The sequence below is a fragment of the Felis catus genome, chromosome D1, assembly GCF_018350175.1.
Source record: "Felis catus isolate Fca126 chromosome D1, F.catus_Fca126_mat1.0, whole genome shotgun sequence".
Classification (NCBI taxonomy): domain Eukaryota; kingdom Metazoa; phylum Chordata; class Mammalia; order Carnivora; family Felidae; genus Felis; species Felis catus.
In genome coordinates, this window is record NC_058377.1 from 63533863 (window position 1) to 63556823 (window position 22961).

General features: G+C 42.3%; 1 protein-coding gene and 2 long non-coding RNA genes across 4 annotated transcripts in view; 1 reads left to right on the plus strand and 2 right to left on the minus strand.

Moving 5' to 3' along the window:
- Positions 1-8301: 8301 nt before the first annotated feature.
- On the minus strand, positions 8302-9745 carry MRPL17 (mitochondrial ribosomal protein L17). Its single transcript, XM_003992941.6, has 3 exons — positions 9463-9745; positions 9095-9163; positions 8302-8743 (listed from the first exon to the last, which is right to left on the minus strand). Exons 1-3 carry the CDS (start codon positions 9721-9723, stop codon positions 8468-8470), a joined length of 606 nt encoding a protein of 201 aa, XP_003992990.2. The 5' UTR covers positions 9724-9745; the 3' UTR covers positions 8302-8467.
- A 138-nt stretch (positions 9746-9883) lies between these two features.
- The window catches only part of LOC111556618, a 46790-nt gene continuing 33712 nt past the window's right edge, over positions 9884-22961 (plus strand). Inside the window, exon 1 of one of the 2 annotated variants that reach the window (XR_006586345.1) lies at positions 9884-9999. This is a non-coding gene — a long non-coding RNA (uncharacterized LOC111556618). Of the gene's footprint in view, positions 10000-11846; positions 12002-22961 lie in introns of those variants that run through there. The other variant, XR_006586346.1, reaches the window with a different exon arrangement.
- LOC109491989 lies at positions 21737-22898 on the minus strand. Its single transcript, XR_002145669.3, has 2 exons — positions 22196-22898; positions 21737-21899 (listed from the first exon to the last, which is right to left on the minus strand). It is a non-coding gene; the product is annotated as an uncharacterized LOC109491989 (long non-coding RNA).

The following is a 22961-nucleotide window of genomic DNA, read 5'->3' on the forward strand; positions in this document are numbered from 1 at the left end:
TGAGCTTCTGGAGGATAAAGTATCAGGGGTGAAGTAGATCTGGTCATGAAAGGTCAGAGTCCTGCTAAAGAGACTGGGGTGGATGAATGCGTTTCAGGAAAGAACAATAAAGAGCTGTGGGGTCTTGGATGGAGCATCCGCATTGATAGAATGGTAGTAGGTCTTGGGATGCTGAGCAAGACTCTGGACCTAAGACTTTACTGAATGTGTGAGTGATCAGAAGCTATGTTCCCCTATCTTTATCCCCAATCAGCCCGGCATGAATGACACAGCCTGTTATAAAAAGGGTAGAGGGGGGAGCTGATTCTCAGTGTTTGTAAAACTCCTCCAGAGATGCCTTTGACCTTTCTGTTTTACTTCTATCTCTGCTAGTTCCATGTTGACCTCTGAGTCATATTTTGAATTCATGATATTCTATTCTCTGTCTGTCTGCTGTAGCCCATTGTGTTAGTTACATCTCTGACTGGACTTAACCATTCATTTAAAAAAAAATACTTTTAATGTTTATTTATTTTTGAGAGGGAGAGACAGGGCATGAGTTGAGGAGGAGCAGAGAGAGAGGGAGACACAGAATCCGAAGCAGGCTCCAGTCTCTGAGCTGTCAGCACAGAGCCTGACACAGGGCTCGAACCCATGAACTGGGAGATCATGACCTGAGCCGAAGTAGGACGCTTAACCAACTGAGCCACCCAGGCGCCCCTCATTTGTACTAACATGATTTTTCATCAAAGGCAGACATGTCAAACTGCAAGCTTTGCCAACTGACTTCCTGTAAGTTGTTGGGTCAGCAGGTGCTCTAGGCATGCCTCAGCAGCTTAGGCCAAGACCATCAGAAGACCATCAGGAGAAGGTGGTATAACCAGTGCTTCGAGTCCAAAAAGAGAAAGAACGTTCAATAAAGGCAGAGGAACCAATGGGGTTCCATAAAGCCACAATGGGGAATAGGACAGCTCTCCTCCTCCCGCTTTGCCCTCAACCCAAGATTTTTTACTTTTCTCTCAATTTATATATATCCTTAAGTGTCACCATAACTAAGGCTTGGCAAAGGTACTTATCATAAAATTGTCTTAGTCTTTACAGGCTCCAAAAATAAAATACCACAGACTGGATAGTTTATAAACAACAGAAATTTATTTTTCACAGTTCTGGAAGCTGGGAAGTCCAAGGCCAAGGTGCTAGCACAGTCAAGTTCTGGTGAAGGACCCTCTTCCTGGTTCATAGCCAGTGGTTTCTCATTGTTATCTCACATGGTGGAAGGGGCAAGGAATCTCTGTGGGTCTTCTTCATAAGAACACTAATCTCATTCATGAGGGCTTCACCATAACCTAAGCACATCTCAAAGGCTCCATCCCCTAATACTGCCATATCAGGCATTAGGATTTCAACATATGAATTTTGGGAGGACACAAACATTCAGACCACAACAAAAGTGAATACATTAACCTTCAAAATTTATTTTTAAAATCTGCTTTCCTCTCAAGTTGCTGGTATATCTCTACCCTGTTTTCCCTTTTCTTTTTTTTTTTTCTTACAGTTTATTTATTTTGAAAGAGAGAGAGACAGAGAGAGAGAGAGAGAGAGAGAGAATGAGTGGGGGAGGGACAGAGAGCGATGGTGAGAGAGAGCATTCCAAGCAGCCTCCACACTGTCAGTACAGAGCCCGATGTGGGGCTCAAACTCATAAACCATGAGGTCATGACCTGAGTTGAAATCAAGAGTTTGACACTTAACTGACTGAGCCATGAGCCATCCAGGTGCCCCTTCTCCCCCCCCCCCCCCCCCCCCCGTTGTCATACTTCTCAAATTGTCTTTAGGATTATTGATTTTGCCTCTCTCAAGAGACTGCTCTATCAGAGGTCAGCAGTGAACATCCTCATTTCCAAGTTCAATGGCTAAAGATACTCACTAATCCACTACTCTGGAGCCTGGCCAACATTAGGTTCTGAGAATACAAAATTATCTAGTGTCTGCCCCCAAGAACTCAATCTATTGAGGGAGATAGACACAGATGGATATTTTTGACACCCTCTTTCTCTGGATTTTGACACACCAATGTTCTAGTTGTGGTCCTTCTTTTCATCCTCAGGGAGTTTCTTTCTCTCTGTCTGGCCTTTGAATGTTGCTATCTCCTAGGCCTTCTTTTTCTCTTACTGTGTATTTTTTGAGTAGGAAATGTCATCTAGTATAATTGCTTCAACTCCCCTGTGTGTGTGACTCTCACATCTGTATTGTTAGCTTATGCATATCCTCTGACCTCCAGAATAACTGTTCACGAGACAGCTCCTTAACACAAATATGCCTACAACAAAGTTCAGCACAGTGATCTCAAATCTGCTTTTCCTCTGCTATCCTTGTTCTCTGTGAATGTAATTACTCCACCCAACTGCCCAGGTAGAAACCTGGTGTCATCCTCGACTCTTGTGTTCTTCCTCTCCCTCATGTAACTACATACAATGTCTAGTCTCTTGTCTCCTCTGTAGCTGTCTGGTCAGCTTCTCTCCATCTCCCCTGCCTCTGGCCTCATCTAGTCTTCTACCAACTCCCTCTGGATTCATCAACTAGCCTCCTATTTGGTTTCCTTGCTTCTAGTCTTGCCCCTCTGACCCATGCACGAATAATCTTTCTGAAATGTAAATCTGATCCCTTTTCTCCCCATTTAAAAATCCTTCAGTGGCTTTCCCTGGTCTTCAGTATAAAAACTAAGCACTTTATCATGTCTTACAGGGCCCTTTGTAACCTGATCTTGCTTGGCTTTCCTGCTTCATTTCCTCCACTTCTTCCTCAAATACTAAATCCCAGCTGTACCAAATTACTTACTTGGAATTTCTCAACCACTCCATGCTGTTTCATAATTCAGTGCATTTATACCTGCAGATCTTGCTGCCTGTAATGTCCTCCAAGCTGACTTCTTTCCCCCATGCTTAATGAATACCTATTCATTCTTTAGGATTTAGCCCTTGTATTGTTTCCTCTGAAAAATTCCACGCTCACCTTCTTTCTTGGTACTCAGTATGCCTGTGTGCACCACTTTCATAGTATCTGTCTTACTATATGATCTTCTCCCTCCAAATGGCCAGCTGGGTCTCTGTATTTTCTGTATTTCCATAGTGCTTTGAATGTAGAAGGAATACGCTTGCTAAATAGATTTGATAATTATTTTTTTGAGCGCCTATGTGCATTGTACTAGAAATTGTGAATTTTGTAGGTTCTCTTGCCTATCTTAAAGGCAATTTCTCAGTCTTCTTCATAGCTTCTATATCCTGTCTGTCCCATAATGTCTGATCTCAGCCTCCTTTCCTTCTATATATACACTGAGTCACCCCATCCATTTCCTTAGCTTTAATTGCCAACGACTCCCAAAATGTTCTCGCAGTGAAGAACTCTTTCCTAAGCTCCAGATGCTCTCAGGCATCTCAAACTCAGCACATACAAAAATGAAACCATTTTTCCTTCTGGGACAAAAGAAAAAAATACTTGTAAGAAAGATTCTGAGATCATTTTAAGCAAAAGCAATTACAAATTAAGTCAGAACAATGGCAGAAAATTTTCAGTGATATCTCTAGGAACATTGTTTTTTTTTTTTTTTGTATTTTCATCTCCTTGAAAGTGAACAGCAGTAAAACTCCAACGTTGTGCTTCTTGTGCTGGGCTACACAGTAGTGTGTCAGGGTACATGTGAAGCCACAGTGTAAACAGGCTCACCTTCCTATAGCATCAATTTTGACAGGAAACTTGTGTGTCTAATTTACAATATTTAATTTGTAAGAGGAAAACCAGTTTTTATACTAAACATGTATTATGGAACAGAATTTAAAATGTCAGAAAAGTTTAAACTTTTTCCCTTGAAATCTAACACACAGACCATTTCTATTATTAGGGCATCTGAAATTTAACTACCAAATTCAAGTCCCAGGGTCAGAGGAGAGCTATAATATGCCCATGCATTTAAGGGCAGGGAGAGGAAAGCCTAAGGGTACAAACATTACCCTGCAGTGAACAATAGGCAATCAGCTTTGCAGGAAGTTCTTTTGCAGATGAAATGGGAGGAAACCAGGGAAGGGAGGAATTACTGAGCCCAACCAAAATGCAGACCTAGGCTGACAAACTTAGCACAATGCACTGATTCGGTCAATAGATGTTTATAGATGCCCACTTTGTCCATGTTCTCTGTTGGGTGGCATGATAGTAAATTAGATGTGTCCCTCTACCCCCAAGGAGTTTGCAGTCTAGTGATGGGTGCTGAACAATGTAATTGTGTCATTGCTATAATGAAGGATGTGCAACATGAAACTGGACTACTGGAAATACCGGGAATATGTCCAGTTTTGCTTGGGGGAATTCAGTGAATAAGTCACAAGAGACATCATTTCAGCTTCTGGTTAAAACTTGGGAAAAGTATAGGTGTCTTCTGCCTAGGTTGGTTAGAAATATTTCAGGAAGTTGGAATATGAAATGTGTGGGAAATGAATTAAACACATTCTTTTTTTTCTTTAATGTTTATTTATTTTGAGAGAGACAGAGAGCGAGAGAGCAAGAGAGTGAGCACGCGTGCAAGACACACACACTCTTGACAGTTATTATGAGCATGTAAATCCCTGGAGAGGAAGGACCCCATTTCTTTAGTCTTGGTATTTCCAGCAGTGTAGCTTAGCACTGTGCCTGCAGAGTACCATGTTTATTGGTTTTGTCAAGCTCAGCTATCGAGTTGAATGTCATGGATAACATATGGCTCACTCCTCCTCACTTAATAAGGATATTATGAATCAGGTCCTATGGTAGGAAGAGTTATCCAGCAGATTTGAGTCCTAGTTCCCGGCTTTGGGAGCTCCGCTGAGTGGAGTCAGTGAAGCAGACAGGCACTTTGATACGCATATGCCCAGAAGACTGTAACTGCACACAAGGAGGAACCTAGTTCTGTTTGGAGGGTTGTGTGAAGTTTGGGGGTAGCCTCAAAAAAGTGACTTCTGAGGAGAGAATCACATGATTAGTAAGAAGTAACGTGAAAGGAGGCAAGCTATAGTAGAAGCCTCGTGCACAAAGGTATGATATATTCAGAGAAGTAATTTCCTAGGAAGGATAGCAAATAGTGGTAGAAGAGGCTGAGAGGCGGCTGGGCCAGGCCATCGAATGCCTTTGTGTCACGAAAGAAGTCTGGATTTTATCCAGCAAAGGCAATGGTGAGTCACTGTAATATTGGTTCAGATCAGTGTTTTTCAAAACACAGGTTATAAACCGTTAGTTGTAAAAGTTATTTTAGTGAACTGGCACCAGCATTTTAAAAAAGTAACAAGAAAAGAGTTGACAATATCAGTGTGCATCATATTTGTGAAGGTAAATAATATTTTGTGATGCTTTTGCGTCAATTACATATATGTGAATAGTACTCTGATGTAAAATATTTTTTGCTCTGTGGGTCATAGTAAAGCATTTTTGAGAAACACTAAAGGCTCAGTGGTACAAATCAATATATCAGATTAGTTTTGGTAGCAATTAACAGAAAACCCAGGGCAAGTGGGAAGAATCACGAAAGATTATTACTATATAGTTTCTTTTAGTTGTTCTGACCTACCATTCCGTGTTATCTTCAGACTAAAGCCAGTTATGGCACTCACAATAACATGCTACCTTATTCTTATCAAGCACAGTAGAGACCGGATTCTTACTGCTTCAAATTAGTTTAGGCCTGTCCATCGCTGAGCCCATTAACAGCAAGGGAATGGAAATACTAGGACTACCTTTGACTAATGAATGTTTGGGAACCAACTGCTGTAGCTGTAGGGAACTAGAGTGCAACGTGGTAAATTCAGGGCATTACAGAAATATTGTAGCAACACCTAGGTTCACAAAGCAAGGAACTTAGGTGTGGGGATGGTCAGAGGAGCCACCCCAATGCCAAAAGTCCATGTACAAGTTAGGCAGGTAAAAGGGGGAGAGTTCTCTGGGTGGTAGAGACCGCATGAACAAAAGGTAATAAGGGGAGCTCTGCACAGGGAAAGTCAAAATAAGGACTTCCATGCTTCCTGAACATAAAATTGGAGGCAAGGAAGGGAAACGGAGCAGTGAACAGATGCCTGGTCACCAAGGGGACCATGGTAAGGAACCTGGATTCTTTCCCCATAGGAAAGGAGGAGGCACTGTAGATCATCAGAGAATTAAAACATCACATTTCTCTTACTTCATCTGCAGTGTGGAGGGAGGCAAGTTAGGAAGGAGGCTTTTGCAGTAATCCGAGATAGAGATGTCTTAGATTTCAGACTAGGGAGAGATGACTGCAGATTTTAGAAACATTATGGAAATAAAAGCAACAAGACTTGTTCATTTGACTATAGAATATGTGTAAGTAAGCAGTGCCTGGCTTTTGTAGTGTCTCCTTTGGATACTGGGCTGTACTACATTACGTCACTGGTTTGGTGAAGCTGGAGTACACTTGTCATTTTTTGAAAGAAGTGGGCATAGCTGTCAATCTTGCCATAAAGAACTGGGGCCCAAGACAGAGAACCTGTGAAAGTAAAGAGGGAACTCCAGTTTATCTGGGCCCCTCTCTTGAGGGTTTGGATTTTATTAAAGAGGTACTTAGATGGATTTTGAGGGCATATTCCACCGAGGTGAAAAAAGTTATTTACAGGCCAGATTAGAAAACAGATGTGTTGTTGTTTATTTCCCTTGTGTTATCCCTGAGCCTTTAGTAAGTGTTCTAGGTCTCATGTATTCTTTTATGGGCCAAAATATTAAAGATGCACCGTCCCTGAGGCCATCGTGGCAGCAGAAGTGGCACTTCAGATTGTGAGTTCCTTGACAGCAAAGGTTGTTTCTTCTCACCTCTATATCCTTAGTACCTAGCCTAGGGCCTGACATATACCAAACAGTTGATCAAGATTGTATCCCTAGGGACTAAAATGATGCTGGATAGTAGCAGATGCTTAGATGCTCAGGAACTGTTGAAAGCCCCAAGGGGAGGTCTGTTTCTGGGGACTGAGAGGAAAAGCTAGTAGAGCCCAGCCATAACCCACCTGTGATAATACTTAACAGATGCGGTTTTAATTCTAAAGAAAGTACTTTCTCTAGGAGTTGGGGATTACTCCAAGATATCTAGGTGAGGTGAATGTTCATGCCAAGAGGATAGGAAGGGGGTGAATTTGGGGGAAGCCTTCAGAATTGTAGGTTTATTGAAAAAATGCTTTGTGTATCTATGATATGCCACTAAAAACATGTCAGAAAGAGCTTTCTGGCAATAGTGTGAAGGACAAATTAGAGGGAAAGAGATGGAAGAACCCTGTTGGGAGCAGATGAATTTTAAGCCTAGAGCGGCTGCAGTGACATAGCCTAGAGCTCTGTCACTAGATCAGTGACCCCCTCGACCCTCACCTTATTTTCTGACAATGGTTAGGTTCAGCAAGCCAATTACACTCTGAGGGTCCAGCCTAAGATGAAATTTCTTCTTTTCACTGTGCTAGAGAAACAGGAATTGTCAGGCCTTGCTGTCAAGTGTTCAGGCAGGAATGATAGTTACAAGTCTTCCCATGACTACTACCCTGGTCAAACCTTTGAGCCTGAGGAATGGGGAGCCTGGCTGGGCTAAGTCTGGGTTCACAATAATTAGTGGATATAAAGGAGCTTCCCACTTCTCCTATGCCGTGGCCATTCGGAAGCCGGATTTCCCTTTTCTGAATTCCCAGAGAAGCCCAGATTTGACAACAATAAAAGCTTCCAGGAAATTCCCAGCACATTTAACTTCCTAATCCTTCTCTTACTTCAACCATCTCCTTTATTCCCCCACCCCCAACTCCAAGAGGAAGGGGCTTATCCTTTACTGAATGCTTCCACTGACGCTGGCCAGGACGGTAGTACATCCGAGTTCTCAGGTCCTGTCCTCTAAGGTCTATTCAGGGCTGAGGGGAACACATGGGGGTAATATGTGATCCTGCCTAGAAACAGAGGAATAGTTGTAGTGTTTCTTGAAGTTTCCCAAAGTATCAGATTATTATGGAAGGTTCAATTCTAGGTGTTCAATTCTAGGTCCCTGTCAGGGAGTAATCTTTCTCTAAGAAATCCTAGGGGCTCAATCTCTATGCGAGATGTCAAAACTCAATCACCTTTGGAGGCCCGTTTGGAATTATAGGATACGTGCCCCATATAAACTGGCATTAAGAAAAACAAAACTGTGCTAACCAAACAACCCAAATGAAGAGCCAGAAACATAAGCAGTGAATTCACTAACCCAAGGAGACTGAGCATTTGGATAGTTCTCCTTCTCCAGAAATCCCAAGGAGAGGAAAAAATATATATACATACATACATACATACATTCATATAATGAATTTTATCTACTGTGCAAAGAGATGATTTCTCTGGTTCCCCAGAAACTTTTCCATGAAGACTGCCCGTTAATGACTCTAGCTCCAGTGTTTCTTAGAGATTACTGTGAGCATGGGCACTGATGAGGGTGCTATACACCCTTTGGCTCCAGTTAAATCCCTGGTGTTTGAGCTGTGTGGGAGCTGTGGATGCTTGCTTTCTGGTCCTGCCGCAAGCCCTGAAGCAGCTGGTTTAGAAGTGTAAGGTTGCTGTCTCTGCGAGGCAGGGGCAGGGGTGGGAGGCAGTTCCCTTTATACTCGATCACTGCCATCTTGGCCCGATCCTGCTTACTCCGATTTGGGATCTGCAGCATTCTCGTGTAGCCCCCATTCTGACCTTGGTACCGAGGGGCCAGTACTTGAAACAGCTTGGGGATCAAGTCTTTCTCCTAGAGGGGGAGAGTTATTCGGGAGAGAGGACAGTCAGGCACCACTGCAGTGACATATTGAACTTTCAGCACTCCCTAAAGCAGGGTCCAAACATGTACACACTGAACTCTCCCACCCCTTGAAGTGGTAGTGTCAAAGTTAACACAGAGGGGTTACAGGCAGTTGTGCAGGTTGATTCACACAGCATTCAACTAACTTAAGGCACACGTTTCTAACTTAGTTTACAATATGTGTGCATAAAAGTGAGTATCTTAGCTTAATTCTGCCCAGTCGTCCTTCCTCTAACAATCCCCTTCCCCACAGGGAGCAAAGGATAAGATATGGGAGGCAGACAGGATGGATGCACTCACCGTGAGCCAGAAGTCAGCCATGCGCATGGCTTGTTCGTTGGTATCTCCCAGCTTCCCATAGTCGATGAGCTGAGAAGACAACATCACTGATTCAACCCGAGCAAGAAAGGAGGCGCAAATCTTATTCCTTTAGTGCCGGGCCACAACTCATTCATTCCCCTAGCAAGGCATCCCGCTAATTCAGGCCACCCCTAACTCCGCAGCTCTCACCAGTAGCCCATTTGGGGGCCGGAGGAGTGGACTCAACTCAGGGTAATAAGGGATCCAGCCTTTGGAAAGGGGATACCAGGGCTATGCCACTTCTCTCCCAAGTCCAGCCGGGTCTCAGGCCAGACGCGCGCGGTGGACTAGAGGACCCCGCCCCTCACCTTCTCGGCGTAGCCCCTCATCTCGTCCACGCGGGCCCATGGCGCCTCGATGCGTTCGTGTCGCACAAGTCCCGTAAGCAAGTTCCGCAACAGGTGGATGCGGGACTCGGGACCAAGGCCCAGTCGGCGGAATACGCGGCCATGGGAGATGGCGGCTGCGACCGATAGCCGCATAATTCCTAGCTTGTCTCCGCCCTTGGGAGGCCGGAACTGGAAATGCGAAGGGAGAAGCTGCGGAGAGACGGGTTTGAGAGGACGCATGCGCTGTACCTAGGTGCGTGGTGGACGTGTTTGCGCATGAGTATCACAGCCTGCCTCGTTGGCAACCTGGGGGAGGGCGGAGAAGAGGTGCTAGTTCCTTCCAGAGGAGGCGAGGGGGGCGGGCCTCAAGGCGCTCCGAGTTTTCAGCGTCGGGCAGGGGAACCAGGCGCCACCTAGTGTGGGACGGTGCGTGCCGTCCCGTTCCTTTTGGGCTAAGTCAGTCGTCTTGTGGCCTCTAGGGCGACGGGAAGCTCCGCCGCGGAGCCTGCTGGGAAAGTGAGTATCTGAGGTGAAGCCCCCCCATCCCCCCACCTTCCCCCGCGGGGTCGCGGCGCTGTAGCCGGCGGTCCTGCCGGTCCCCAGCGTTGGCGAGCCAGCGTGTCTGACTCCCTAAGCGTGACTTTCCTTCCCACAGGATTATTTTTCGTTATAATGGTGAAATGAAACGAATAACAATGATGCTCAGAAAAGAAGCGCAGCTAGTGAAAATTTTCTTTTGTTAAAGTACACAGTAACGATCCCAATTAAAAAACGACAGCACTCTAAGGAAAACTAATGGGTTAATACTTTTCACTTGCATCAGTGTATTTTTTTAAAAGGTAGGAAACATACCTATGCATTTGTGTTAAAGTGCAGTAATGGTCTGGTGTTCTGTTTTTAAGCCTTAATGTCTGCAAATTTGCAATCACTGTCAAAATTGCTCCTCGTTGTGGGTTGAATTGTGTGTTCCCCCACCCTCCAAGAAAGACATATTAAACCCTAACCCTTCCCAACCTCCACCCTCAGAATATGACCTTATTTGGGAAGGGGATTATTGCAGTTGCAATTAATTAAGATGAAGTCATACTGGAGTAGGGTGGGCATCTAAGCCAAACGACTGGCGTCTTCATAGAACACAAGTGCAGAGACAGGCACAGAGTGAAGACAGCGTTGTGCAGACTAGAGACACGCACAGGGAGAATGCTACGTGACCAAGAAGTCAGCGATCCCAGTTGGGCAGTTGCAAGCCAAGGATTGCCAAGGATTTCTGACAAACACCTGAAACTAAAAGAAGGGCATGGAACAAGAATTTCCCTAGATCCTTAAAAGAATTCATGGCCCAACTGTTACATTGATTTTGGACTTCCAGCCTTCAAGATTATGAGCCAATAAATTTGTTTTAAGCTGCCCAATTCGTGACACTTTGTTATAGAAGCACTAGGAGACCAACACACTGGTCTTCACATACTCCTGTTCAGTGGACAGCACACTTATATTTGTCTCTCTCTTTTCTCATTAGTGACCAGAGAACACTTCTTGTTAATTTTAGTTTTGAAAAGTTTCTTTCGTCTGAAGCAACAGATATACAAGTAGTTAGGAAAAGTCTTTTTTTTTAAATTTTTAAAATGTTTAAAAAAATGTATTCTTGAGAGAGACAGAGCATGAGCAGGGGAGGGGCAGAAACAAAGGGAGGCACAGAATCTGAAGCAGGATCCAGGCTCTGAGCTGTCAGCAGCCCCAGGTGGGGCTTGAACTCAGTAGACAGGAGATCATGACCTGAGCTGAAGTCCAACACTTACCTGACTGAGCCACCTGGGTGCCCCTTTAGGAAAAGTCTTAAACACATGGATACATTGGCGTAGATTTATACAAATCATGTTTCACAATAAATTCCAGGAATTACAATACTGCCTGTGTCTTATTTCTTTGGGATCAATTCTTGCAGCTTTCAGGATTTCCATGATTGAAAATTCATCGTAAATTTCTATTGGTAAAATCTTGTGAAGATTTTCTTCTGCAAAAGTTAAGAGAAAATGAACTGCAACTGACATTATTTGATCATGGCTTTAAAAGGACTGTCCACTTTGTGAAGATATACAGTATCAAACATTGTCCTTTATTATTTTTGGATGTGAAACCCTTCATCTCTTGTCTCTTCTGGCAGTCCTCAAAAATTTGATTCTTTTTTGTATGTCAACTTCCTTACATTTTGTGGTTGCATAGTTAATAGCTTTGTGGGCTGGTATTCATGGAACAATTTTATTTTAAAAAAAATTTTTTTTTCAACGTTTATTTATTTTTGGGACAGAGAGAGACAGAGCATGAACGGGGGAGGGGCAGAGAGAGAGGGAGACACAGAATCGGAAACAGCCTCCAGGCTCTGAGCCATCAGCCCAGAGCCTGACGCGGGGCTTGAACTCACGGACCGGGAGATCGTGACCTGGCTGAAGTCGGATGCTTAACCGACTGCGCCACCCAGGCGCCCCCATGGAACAATTTTAAACCTTGGTGTTTTACTGTAAGTTGTTCAAGACTTATCCTGGTGGTTTGCAGATATTTTTGTGTCTGATTGGCGTTACCTTAAAAAATTAACTTGGAAAAGGAAAATTTTGTGCAACTAAAATTGTTTAAAGGGTTCTTTGTTATTTATTTTGAGAGAGAGAGGGAGAGAGAGTGCTTGTGTGAGCAGGGCCTCGAGGGGCAGAGAGAGAGGGAGAGAGAATCCCAATCAGGCTCTGTGCTGTCAGTGAGGAGCCCTGATTGGGAACCTGATCTCATGAACTGTGAGATCATGACCTGAGCTGAAACCAAAAGTCAGACACTTAACTGGCTGAGCTGCCCAGGCACCCCTAAGATTGTTTATTTTAAGTTTACTGTTTTTGAAGCAGGGCTATGTTCTACTAGAAGGGTTGGAGTCCAAAAAGCACCGGAAGTGAGTTTGGAAGTTCATAAATTCTTATGAGTTAACTGTGAAAAGTAGCATATGTGGCTGAATTTGACTGTGTAAATGATAGTTCCCCAAATTAATTTTCATGTAGAATAAAATTGTTAGTGAATTGGTTTTAAAAAGTGATCATTTGTAGCCTACATGTATATCATTATAACTCAACAGTAACCGTAGCAACTGTTTAGAATTTCGACCAACAAATATTGTTGTGCAAGTGTTATTTTATCACTAACACTGTTTAGCATTGTTGTGTCAGGCTAATTTTTGGTTGGTTTTCTTACTATTTTAAAATCCTTTACAGATAGTTCACCTCCTTGTGCTTGTGGAAAGGCAGATTGCTCCTAACTCCCCACTAGATACCAAATGGCTCTGAGTGTCCAGCTGAGCCTCAGGTGCTCAGATGAATGTGAGTTTCCTGGGTGAGCCGGGACTTAGAGTAGCTCTGTTGAGAATCCAAGTTGAGCCCCTGAGGTGGTGTTGGTAGTGACTGTAGTTAGTCTGGCCGAGGTGAGGAAAGTGATCTCAAGTAGTGTTCTGGGAGGCAGCTGAAGAAGAAAGACCCTAGTCCAGAGAAAATTGTTATACATGAAATTTCATAGCTTCTTCTGGGAGAAGGGGGTTGGACCTGCCACATTACTGCATAGAACCCCTGTGTGATGTTGTGATATGAGATGCGTGTGTGTGTGTGTGGGGGGGGGTGGTCTTTGTCCAGCTTCTTGTCACAGAGCAAAAACCCTTGGACTTTTCTGAGTGATAGGAATGAAAGAGTATTTTTTGTTATTCATAAATGTCCTTTCAGCCATACTGAGTTTGTGCTAATGAGGTGACTCTTGGAGAAGGGGGGTTGGTTAATAGAGGAACTTAGCTATGTGATGAGAGTGATTAGAGGGTTGTGTTTTCCCCACCTCCTGGGAGGTTGGAGATTGACATAATCACCGATGCCCAGTGATTTAGTCAGTTGCGCCTCCATAAGACCCCTAAATAATGGGGTTTGGGGAGCTTCCAGGCTGGTGAGCACACAGAAGTGCTGGGGGGTTTAGCATGCCCAGAGGGGCATGGAAGCTCTGCACCCCTTCCTACATACCTTGCCCTATGCATCTCTTCCATTTGGCTTTTCCTGAGTTGTATCCTTTATATAAACCAGTAATTGTAAGTAGAGTGCTTTCCTGCCATTCTAGCAAATTATCAAATTTGAGGAGGGGATCATGGGAACTCCCATTTTATAGCTGATTGGTTAGAAGTATAGGTTACAACCTGGGACTTGCAATTGGCATTTGAAGTGGGGAACTGAGCCCTTAACCTGTGAGGTCTATGCTAATTCCAGGTAGTTAGTATCAGAATTGACTGGTTGGACCCCTAGTGGTGTCCATAGAGAATTAGAGAATTGCTTGATGTGGAAAACCCACATATTTAGTGTCAGAGATGTTTTAAGTAGACAAACAAGCTTTTTCCTGTTCTCTGAAGGACTGCATTGTATTCTGCTGCAGCTTCCATGAAGAGTGTCCTGGGAGCCAGTACAGGAGCCCAGCAAGAGATGTGGTGATGATGGTGGGAAGCAATTGTCATTTGGACCCTAAGCCAACTTGTGGTTCTATCCTAGAAGTATCATAGGTCCTGGCTCCTGATATTTGTCTTACTTTCAAGTCAGGGTCTTAACACCTCTCTGGATTCAGTGTTCCAGGAAGGATTAGGTAAAGACAGAGTCAGTGTCTGGTATCAAATAGAATTGTGATCATACTAGAATAAGTTAAAGTGAGTTTCCCACAATTAGAGTCATTAGGATATTGAGAATAACTGTAAATCAAACACATCCCAAAAGGAAACAAGAAACTTTGTAAGCAGTTGAAGTTAGAAAAATAAGTTACTGATATATATGCATCTAATGTTGAGGTGGTCCAGGGCTATAGAGGGACATGGAGTTTGGACAGAAATCAGCATAACTGTCTATGGTGTGTTTCCCTTTGGAAATGATGACTAGCTGTTTCCAGCTTGGCTTACTCTTTTCGTGTGGTGTTCATTCCCCTCCCTGCTTCATTTCCTTGTATTATTAGTGAAATAAACTGCCTGCTGCTGGGATTAGAAGGTCCTTCTAGGTCAAGGAAGGACTCTGACTCAGGCATCTCCTCTCCTACTCCTGCTTCTCTACCTCCAACCTAGTGCTGTGCTTTTTTTGTTTTTTCCTTTTTTAAGTCTTTTTGATATGTTTGTAAAAAAAGAGAGAGAACTTTGTGTCCCTTGATTCCACCTTTATTTCGAACAATTATTTATGCCCTCCCCCTGTCTTTCATTTAATAGATACTTATTGAGGATTTACTCTGTGGCTAGGTACATTGCTTGTGTTAAAAAACACATTTCAGTTGAGTCAATTTGAAGATGTAATTGGCTTTATTCAAGAATTCATGAATTTGGCAGGATCCCATCTAGCAAGTAGATAGGAGCCCTGAAGAGTTGTATAAAATGGAAGGTTTTTTACAGACAGAAGGAAAATGAGACAAGAAAGTTTAAAAAGTAGATTTCAAGCAAGAAGCCCAGTGTCAGGGTACACACTGGGACAGAGAAGGATGGAAAGTGTATCTAGGGAGGCAAACAAAATATCCAACACAAGCAGTGAAAAAAAAATTATACCAAGTTCCTGCATTCATAGCATTTATATTCTAGGAAAGCTATCTTTAAAAGGAATATATACACCCCTGGGGGTACACAATGACTTTGCAGGAGATACACATGTATTGACAATTTTAAGGCAATTTCTACCAAGTCCTCAACCTCTACATGTCTCTTCTAAAATTGATCTGCCTAGGAATGTGTCTGTGGTAGAAATAGCGTTTTGGTTCTTTTTTCACACCTCACTTTTCACATTGACTCTTCCCTCATTTTCTAGAGATAAAGTCATTCCTTTTGCCCATCTTGAATCTTATTATGGTACACTGTTCCCCAAGTAAAAAAATCTGTCTTTCTAATCTATCTTAGAATATTCAAGATTTATAAAAACCATTCTGGGAAATAACCTTCTACAAAATGTATTATGTGTTTTCCTTAATTTCAGTAATGAGAAAAAGCTTAATGAATATCTTCATTCACTTATATCTTAGTTGTGAAGGTGTTCAGGACAGCGTCCTGTTCTGCAACCCCCCATGCCCCACCATGTGCCACTTTGGTATGTGGATTATTTTCAGCTGAATGCACTGGAGATCCCGTGGGGTCAAGAGAAAGATTTGTTCCTCCCTTAACCATGCAGAAGAATCTAAATTGGGGGTCTTTCCCCGAGTAAGAATTATTAACAGAGATAAATTTTATCTGAGTGACCCATCTGTATGGTAGGGCAAACATCTCATTACCAAACATCTGCTTATTTTACTTTATTTTATTTTAATTCCAGTGTAGCTAACATACAGTGTTCTATTAGTTTCAGGTGTACAATATAGTGATTCAGTAATTCCATCTGCTGAAAAATCAGCTGATAGCCTTATGGGGTTTCCCTTGTGTGTAACTGACTTTTGTTTGGCTGCTTTAAAAATTTTTTTCTGTATCATTACATTTTGCCATTTTGATTACGATATTTCTGGGTGTGGATCTACTTTTGTTGATTTTGTTGGGGGTTCTCTGTGCCTCTTGGATCTGGATATCTGTTTCCTTCCCCAGATTAGGGAATTTTTCAGCTATTATCTTTCAAATAAATTTTCTGCCCCCTTTTCTCTCTCTTCTTCTCCTGGGACTCCTATAATAGGAATGTTATTACATTTGATGGAATCACTGAGATCTCTAAGTCTATTCTCATTTTGCATACTTTGTTTTTCTCTCTTTTGTTCAGCTTGATTACTGTCCATTACTTTTGTCTTCTGGGTCATTAATTCGTTCCTCTGCTTCTTCCATCCTGCTATTCATTCCATCAAGTGTGTTTCTCATTTCCTTTATTGAGCCTTTATCCCTGCTATGTTATTCAGTATCTCTGTGTTAATGGTCTCACTGATGTCTTCCACTCTTTTGTCAAATCCAGTGAGTGTCCTTATGACCATTGCTTTAAATTCTCCATCAGGCATGTTAATTACATCTGTTTCACTTAGATCTCTGGCTATGGCCTTATGCTGTTCTTTCATTTGGGATCTCTAAGTCTCTGTGCCTGTTTCTGTGTATTAGGAAAGTCAGCTACATCTCCTGTTCTTGATGGTAATGGCTTTATGAAGATGAAGTGTTGTAGTGCCCTGCAGTGTAGTGTCCCCTGTTCCCCAGGGCCTGGTGCTTCCAGGAGTGTCTTCAATGTGTGCTGCATGTACCCTGTTGTTATGTTCTGGATGCTCTGTCCTTCAGGCCAGTCATCTGCAGAAGCTCTCCTTGCCTGCTGGGGGGCAGTGTTTGGTCCCTGGCCTGAATGCTGTGAGTTGTAATTAGGTGTGCTCTGGTCTGCTTGTGAAATGAAACCTGTGACAGGTCTGCTGCTGCCACCAGAACCAAGGCTTCACAAAACTCCAGGGTTGGGAGATGAAGTATTGGCAGGGGTTGAGCCAGTCTTCGGGGGAGCCCCCCCCTCTCCAACCTCCCCTAGTACTGAGGCAAGCATGACTGGGAGGGTGGTTCCTCTGGAGTGCCAGGGGTTGGGGCTTGGTGTAAGCAAGTAAGGCGCTGCTTCCCGTTAGTGGCCCTGTGCCTGTGCTGAGGGGGTGGGAGAGAAATGGCACCTGCCAGTTCCTTTGTTTCCAGAGGGGGTCTCTCAATAAACACTGCTTCTCTGGGACACACTTGGAGAAGAGCAAATAATCTCCCCACCTTGTGCCCTAGGCGTTCTTTAGATTGTTGTTTCTGCTGTTTGCATGATGTATGTCTGTGGGCTATTTGCCCTGCCTTCTTCCTGAGAGCAAATGCCTCCAGGCTCTCCCCAAGCCAAACCTGCTAACCTTTACAATTCCAAGCTTTAAACCCACTGGTTGACAGAAGTCATAACACTCAGCCCATCACTTTCCAAGCTGATTGCTATGGGGATTCATTTTCCCCACGTGTTCCCCTATGTGTTAGTCGGTCTCTTATCCTTCTCTGAGCCTGAGGCTCTCTCCCCATGGCAGCAGCCACTGTCCATTTCTCTCCCAAACCATATCTTTGCACTTCCTACCTTCTTCAGTGTAGCCTCTTCTCCCCCTTTAGTTGTTGAGTTTGTTCTGCCAATCTTCAGGTCAATTTTGGGGGTATTTAGGATGATTTGTTAGAGTCTAGGGTCCTCCTACTCTGCCGCCATCTTCCCAGCTACCCATTTGCTCTTATCACCCTGTGAAGTGCATTCCTTTCCTCTGAAATTCCAGATCCCTACACCCCTTCTCTTTAGTTCAGAATGATATATATATATATATATATATATATATACATATATATATGTGTATATATTAAATACATATATGAAATATATGTGAAGTATGTATGCATGAGGTGTATAGAAAATACACACACACACACACACACACACACACATACACACCTCATTTTATGTGCCTGTCTTTGGAATTTCCGTGTCTGTGTGGATTCCCTATATGTACGCTATTAAATTTGATTTTCTTCTGTTAATCTGTTTCATGTTATTTGATTCTTAGTCCAGCTAGAAGAACCTTTGCGGGACAGGAATTCTTGCTCCCAGATGGTTGCATATTTCATATAATTTCAGGAATTAGGAGATGAAAATTGTTTATTTTTGACAGTTTAATGTTGCATCCAAAAGGAAAAGCAGTATATACTGAAGGTAAGTTAGTCATGGACATTTATTCAGGCTGGTGGAAGAAATGTTTTAATTGGCTTTTTAAAAAAATAGCTTTATTGAGGTAAAATGTACATACCATTAAAAGTTCTTTCATTAGCTTTTGACTAAAGTTTGGGTACTGTGAATGCATATCATTTTTGTTCTGGCTAATATCTTTTTTTTTTTTTTTGAGAGAGAGAGAGAGAGCAAGTGCACATGCTTGAGTGAGGGAGAGGGGCAGACAGAGAGAGAGAGAGAGAGAGAGAGAGAGAGAGAGGGTAATCTCAACCAGGCTCCATGTTTACCATGGAGCCCAATGTGGAACTCAATCCCACAACCATGGATTCATGACCTGAGCTGAAATCAAGAGTCTGATGCTCAACTGACTGAGCCACCCAGGCGCCACCTGGCTAACATCTTTCAATTGCTGTTATTTTTCAACTAATTCTCTGGTCATTTATTCATTCCTACCATCTACTTGTATTTAAGAGATTTAGATTTATTTGAATGTGTTGTTAGTTCTACTGTAAATAATGCCTTAAACAACAATAATTAATGTACCTTTTTAAACCCTGCACTTCCAAGTGGTCCAATATCTTCTTTGTCTTTCTCTCTCTCTCTCTCTCTCTCTCTCTCTCTCTCTCTCTCTCTCTTTTTTTTTTTGCTATTAATCTCCACTGAACCCAGTCTCACTTTACCAGTGGGTATTATCCATCTAAGGATACATGAACTAATTAAAAAAACCTGCCCATCCATTTATTTAGGTGATGTATTTTCAATAACAATTTACTCTTTATGTGTAAGACTTATTTTTTTTTTTTAATTTTTTTTTCAACGTTTATTTATTTTGGGGACAGAGAGAGACAGAGCATGAACGGGGGAGGGGCAGAGAGAGAGGGAGACACAGAATCGGAAACAGGCTCCAGGCTCTGAGCCATCAGCCCAGAGCCTGACGCGGGGCTCGAACTCACGGACCGCGAGATCATGACCTGGCTGAAGTCGGACGCTTAACCGACTGCGCCACCCAGACGCCCCTGTGTAAGACTTATTTAACGCAGATTTTTATATTTTGTTTTGTTGTATACTAACAAAAATGAGAATGATAACTGAATCCATAAGAAATCAATTAACATTTAATTCATATATTTGTGGCAGAGAAGTGAAGGGAAGGACAAATTCTTCTCTATCCTTTCAAAGTCTTCCAGATGGACTAAGAATTAAATTTCCATGTGACAGATCAACAGGACAAAAATCCAAAGTTTAATTCCATGTGCATGAAGGCCCAATAATGCAATTGAAATCTAAAGAAATGACCAAGGCAGGCAGTCTGTATATTTTTTAAGACAAAGAGACGATAAAATGTGAGATATTGACAGGACAAAGAAAACTTCAGGAGCTTCAATTAAAGGAATTTTTTTTAATGTTTATTTTGAGGCAGAGAGGGAGAGAGATTGTAAGTGGGGAAGGGACAGAGAGAGAGAGGATAGAGAGAATCCCAAGCAGGCTTTATGCTCAGCACAGGACCATACATGGGGCTTGATCTCACCCACCTCAAGATCATGACCTGAGCTGAAATCAGTAGTCAGACACTTAACAGACTAAGCCACCCAGGCACCACCCAGTTAAAGGAATTCTAAACAGAATTTGGGCTAAAGTAGTAAACTAGTAAAGAGTAACAAAGTAGGAGGGGGGTGGGTTATACAACCTTCTCAGCTCCAAGTTTCCCATCTCTAGTCATAAGGATGTCTCTTTACCTCCTGGTACAGGGAGGGCACCCTTCACATGGGAGATTTATTTCCTGCTTTCAGTGGGACAGAGAAGAGTCTGAGTGTTTCTCTTGCACAGGCTCTGAAGTAACTTTTGTTTAAAATGATCAGTATGCCTAAGTGGCCCATATTGGAGCAGCTTGCCCTTTACCCTACAGAAGAAGCCATGTATACAACACATATAACTGACAAAGGACTTGCATGCAAAATATGTAAAAAACAAAAACAAAAGCAAACATCCTATAAAATTCTTACAAAATAAAGACAGTAAAAAGACTTGAGCAGGAACTTTATAAAAGTGAATATGCAAATAGTCAATAAAGCATGAAAAACTCATTACTATGAGCAACCTCATAGTAATCCATGAAATGCATATGAAAATTAGAATGAGATACTATTGCATATCCAGAATGTCTAAAATTAAAAGACTGATGATACCAAGTGTTGGTGAATATGAAAAGCAACTGGGGCTCTCTCAAACATTGCTAGTAGGGATATAAATTGGGACAGCCATTCAAAAAATTGGTTGGTATTCTCTACTCAAGTTGAAGCTATATATAGATATATAGATATATAGATAGGTAGATTTCTACTATGACCTAGCAATTCTCCTAGTATATACCTGATGTAAATGTGTATAGAGATACAACAAAAGACGTATGCAAGAATGCTTATAGCATTACTATTAAACATATGCCCAAGCTGGAAACAACCCAAATGTCCATCAGTAGTATAATGGATAAATACATTACAATATTGTCACAAGTGGGATATTATGCAATGATGAAAATGAACTAACTACAGCTCCATTTAGCAGCATAGATAAATCTCAGTATGTTGAGTGAAGGAAGTCAGACACAAAACATATACATTATAGCATTCCAATATCCTATTCAAAACAGGGCTAATCTATGGTTGAGCCTCTGGAGTAGAGAGGGTATAGTGATTAGAAGAGGGCATGATTGGGCATGATTGGGTGGGTGGGGATGGATTCTGGGATATTGGTAGTGTTCCATAACTTGATCAGGATGGTAGTTATCTGAGTGTGTTTATTTTGTGATAATTCATTGAACTGTACACATACAACCTGTGTATTTTTTAAGTATAACTGTTATATTTTAGTTATAAAAAGTAAAAAAGAAAGAAAGAAAGCAGGAAATAAAAAGAAAAAGGCAGAAAAGCTATATTCTTTTATAGCCCGCTGACTCACTAAGGGTTATTTCTCTCTAATAGGTGTGGTATTGATGAATAAAGCCCCCCCGCCCCCCCCCCAAACATGTCCATGCCTTAATCCTCAGAACCTGCAAACATATTGCCTTATATGACAGAAAGAACTTTGGAGATATGATTAAATATTTTGAGGTGGGGAGACTAGCCTGGATTTTCCAGGTGGGCCCAATGTAATCACAGAGTCCTTATCAGAGGTAGGTGAGAGGGTCAAAGATAGAGTGATGTAGCATGAGAAAGTCTTGGCTGGCTGTTGCTAGCTTTGATGATGGACGTGGGTAAAAAGCCTAGGAATGTGGGCAGCCTCTGGAATCTGGAAAATGCAAGAAAATGGACTTTCCCTTAGAGCCTTCAAACGGAATGTGGCCCTGCCACTAAGTCATCCCCAGTCAATGAACCCCATAAGACTCAGTTTTGAACATTAAACCCCCAAGAGAGGTTTCATTAAACAAGAGAATTAATCTCTTGTTTTAAGCCACCACGTTTGTGGTAATTTGTCACAGCAGCGATAGGAAAGTTACAGTGGGTTACGTTGTCAGAGTATGTTGCACATAATAGGTGCTCTGTGAGTGTGTATTGAATGAATGGTCAAGGTTCCAAAATGTCAGATTTTTAATTACAGTAACGGATTTTAACAATAACTAAGGATGCTTCTGTGAGAATCCAAGACCAGTATGATGTGATGTGACCAGGCAGTTTTCTTCCAGTCCGTCTCCTTCTGATTTTCAAACCTCCTTAACCTCTTCAGGCTAAAGGTCTAGAGATGAAGTGAAAAGAGCACAGGCTTTGTAGTCATCAGACACAACAAAATTGGGGATAAGGATGTGGATGAAGGTGGCGTGATTAGGGCTTTTCTTTAGTCAATCGGAGGCACTCATTTGTCAGGAGGGAGATTAGGATTTTTTTACAAAGAATGTAGAAAGAAGTAAGACTGACGTAATAATTAGTTTTTGATGTCCAAAATGGGTTTTGCCACACACTAACTTTAGGACTCATTCACAGAAATGTAGTATGCAGTCACATGGTCAGGTAGAGGGAGACTCAGGGGTTTACCTTTACAAAGATGCTCTGAGTTTTTATTTGCTGTGGATGCTTAGTTGAAGCCCAGGGGGCTGCCATATGCCTACAGAAGCAGACTGAGTTGACTCAACTCTGAACTGGACCTGCTGGGCCAACTTTTGAGGTGGAAGATGTGATAGTAAGCTCAGTGTTCTGCAGCCAGAAGAATTCTTGGTACATCATCAATAGCTCAGGAACATTGTTCCTGCCAAAAGTCTAGACTCCATATTAACTAGTCATTTCAGTAGCAGTATCCTGCAGAATGTTCAGCAATTGGGTGCACAAAGGGCAGTGCTCCAGAGACCAGCACGTGGCAGCCACCACAACAAGGAAAAGCAGCATGAGGCTAGAGTCTCTTCTCAATGCCAGAAGATTATAGGAGCATACATTCTCACCACCTTATTTTTGGGGACAGAAGCAGGGGAAGGAGAGGCTGTCTTAGTGATCAAGCATTTTTTTATCCAATAGAGACCAACTACTTCCTAAGAGTATATTTAAAATGTCAGATTGGATTAAGTTTAAATGAGATTGAAACTAATTAATTTTTTTCTCCTTGTCACCAGTGAATGGAGATTTGGGAGCGATATTAGATTATAAGACTAAAGGAAAGTAAACTTTTTTTCTATATCATCTGAGTTGCAGTGTAAGACTTAGGATGCATCCCACATTGCCCTTCTGCAAAGGCCATTCATCTTTCTTCTTGGATAAGCTTTTTTTTTTTTTTTTTTAAGTTTGTGTATTTGAGAGAGAGACAGCCAAA

Coding starts and splice junctions, on each gene's coding strand:
- MRPL17 (XM_003992941.6), bottom strand. CDS start 9,723: ATGCGTCCTCTCAAACCCGTCTCTCCGCAGCTTCTCCCTTCGCATTTC. Junction 9,164..9,462: donor TGAGGGGCTACGCCGAGAAG/GTGAGGGGCGGG, acceptor TTGTCTTCTCAG/CTCATCGACTATGGGAAGCT. Junction 8,744..9,094: donor TGGCTGACTTCTGGCTCACG/GTGAGTGCATCC, acceptor CTCCCCCTCTAG/GAGAAAGACTTGATCCCCAA.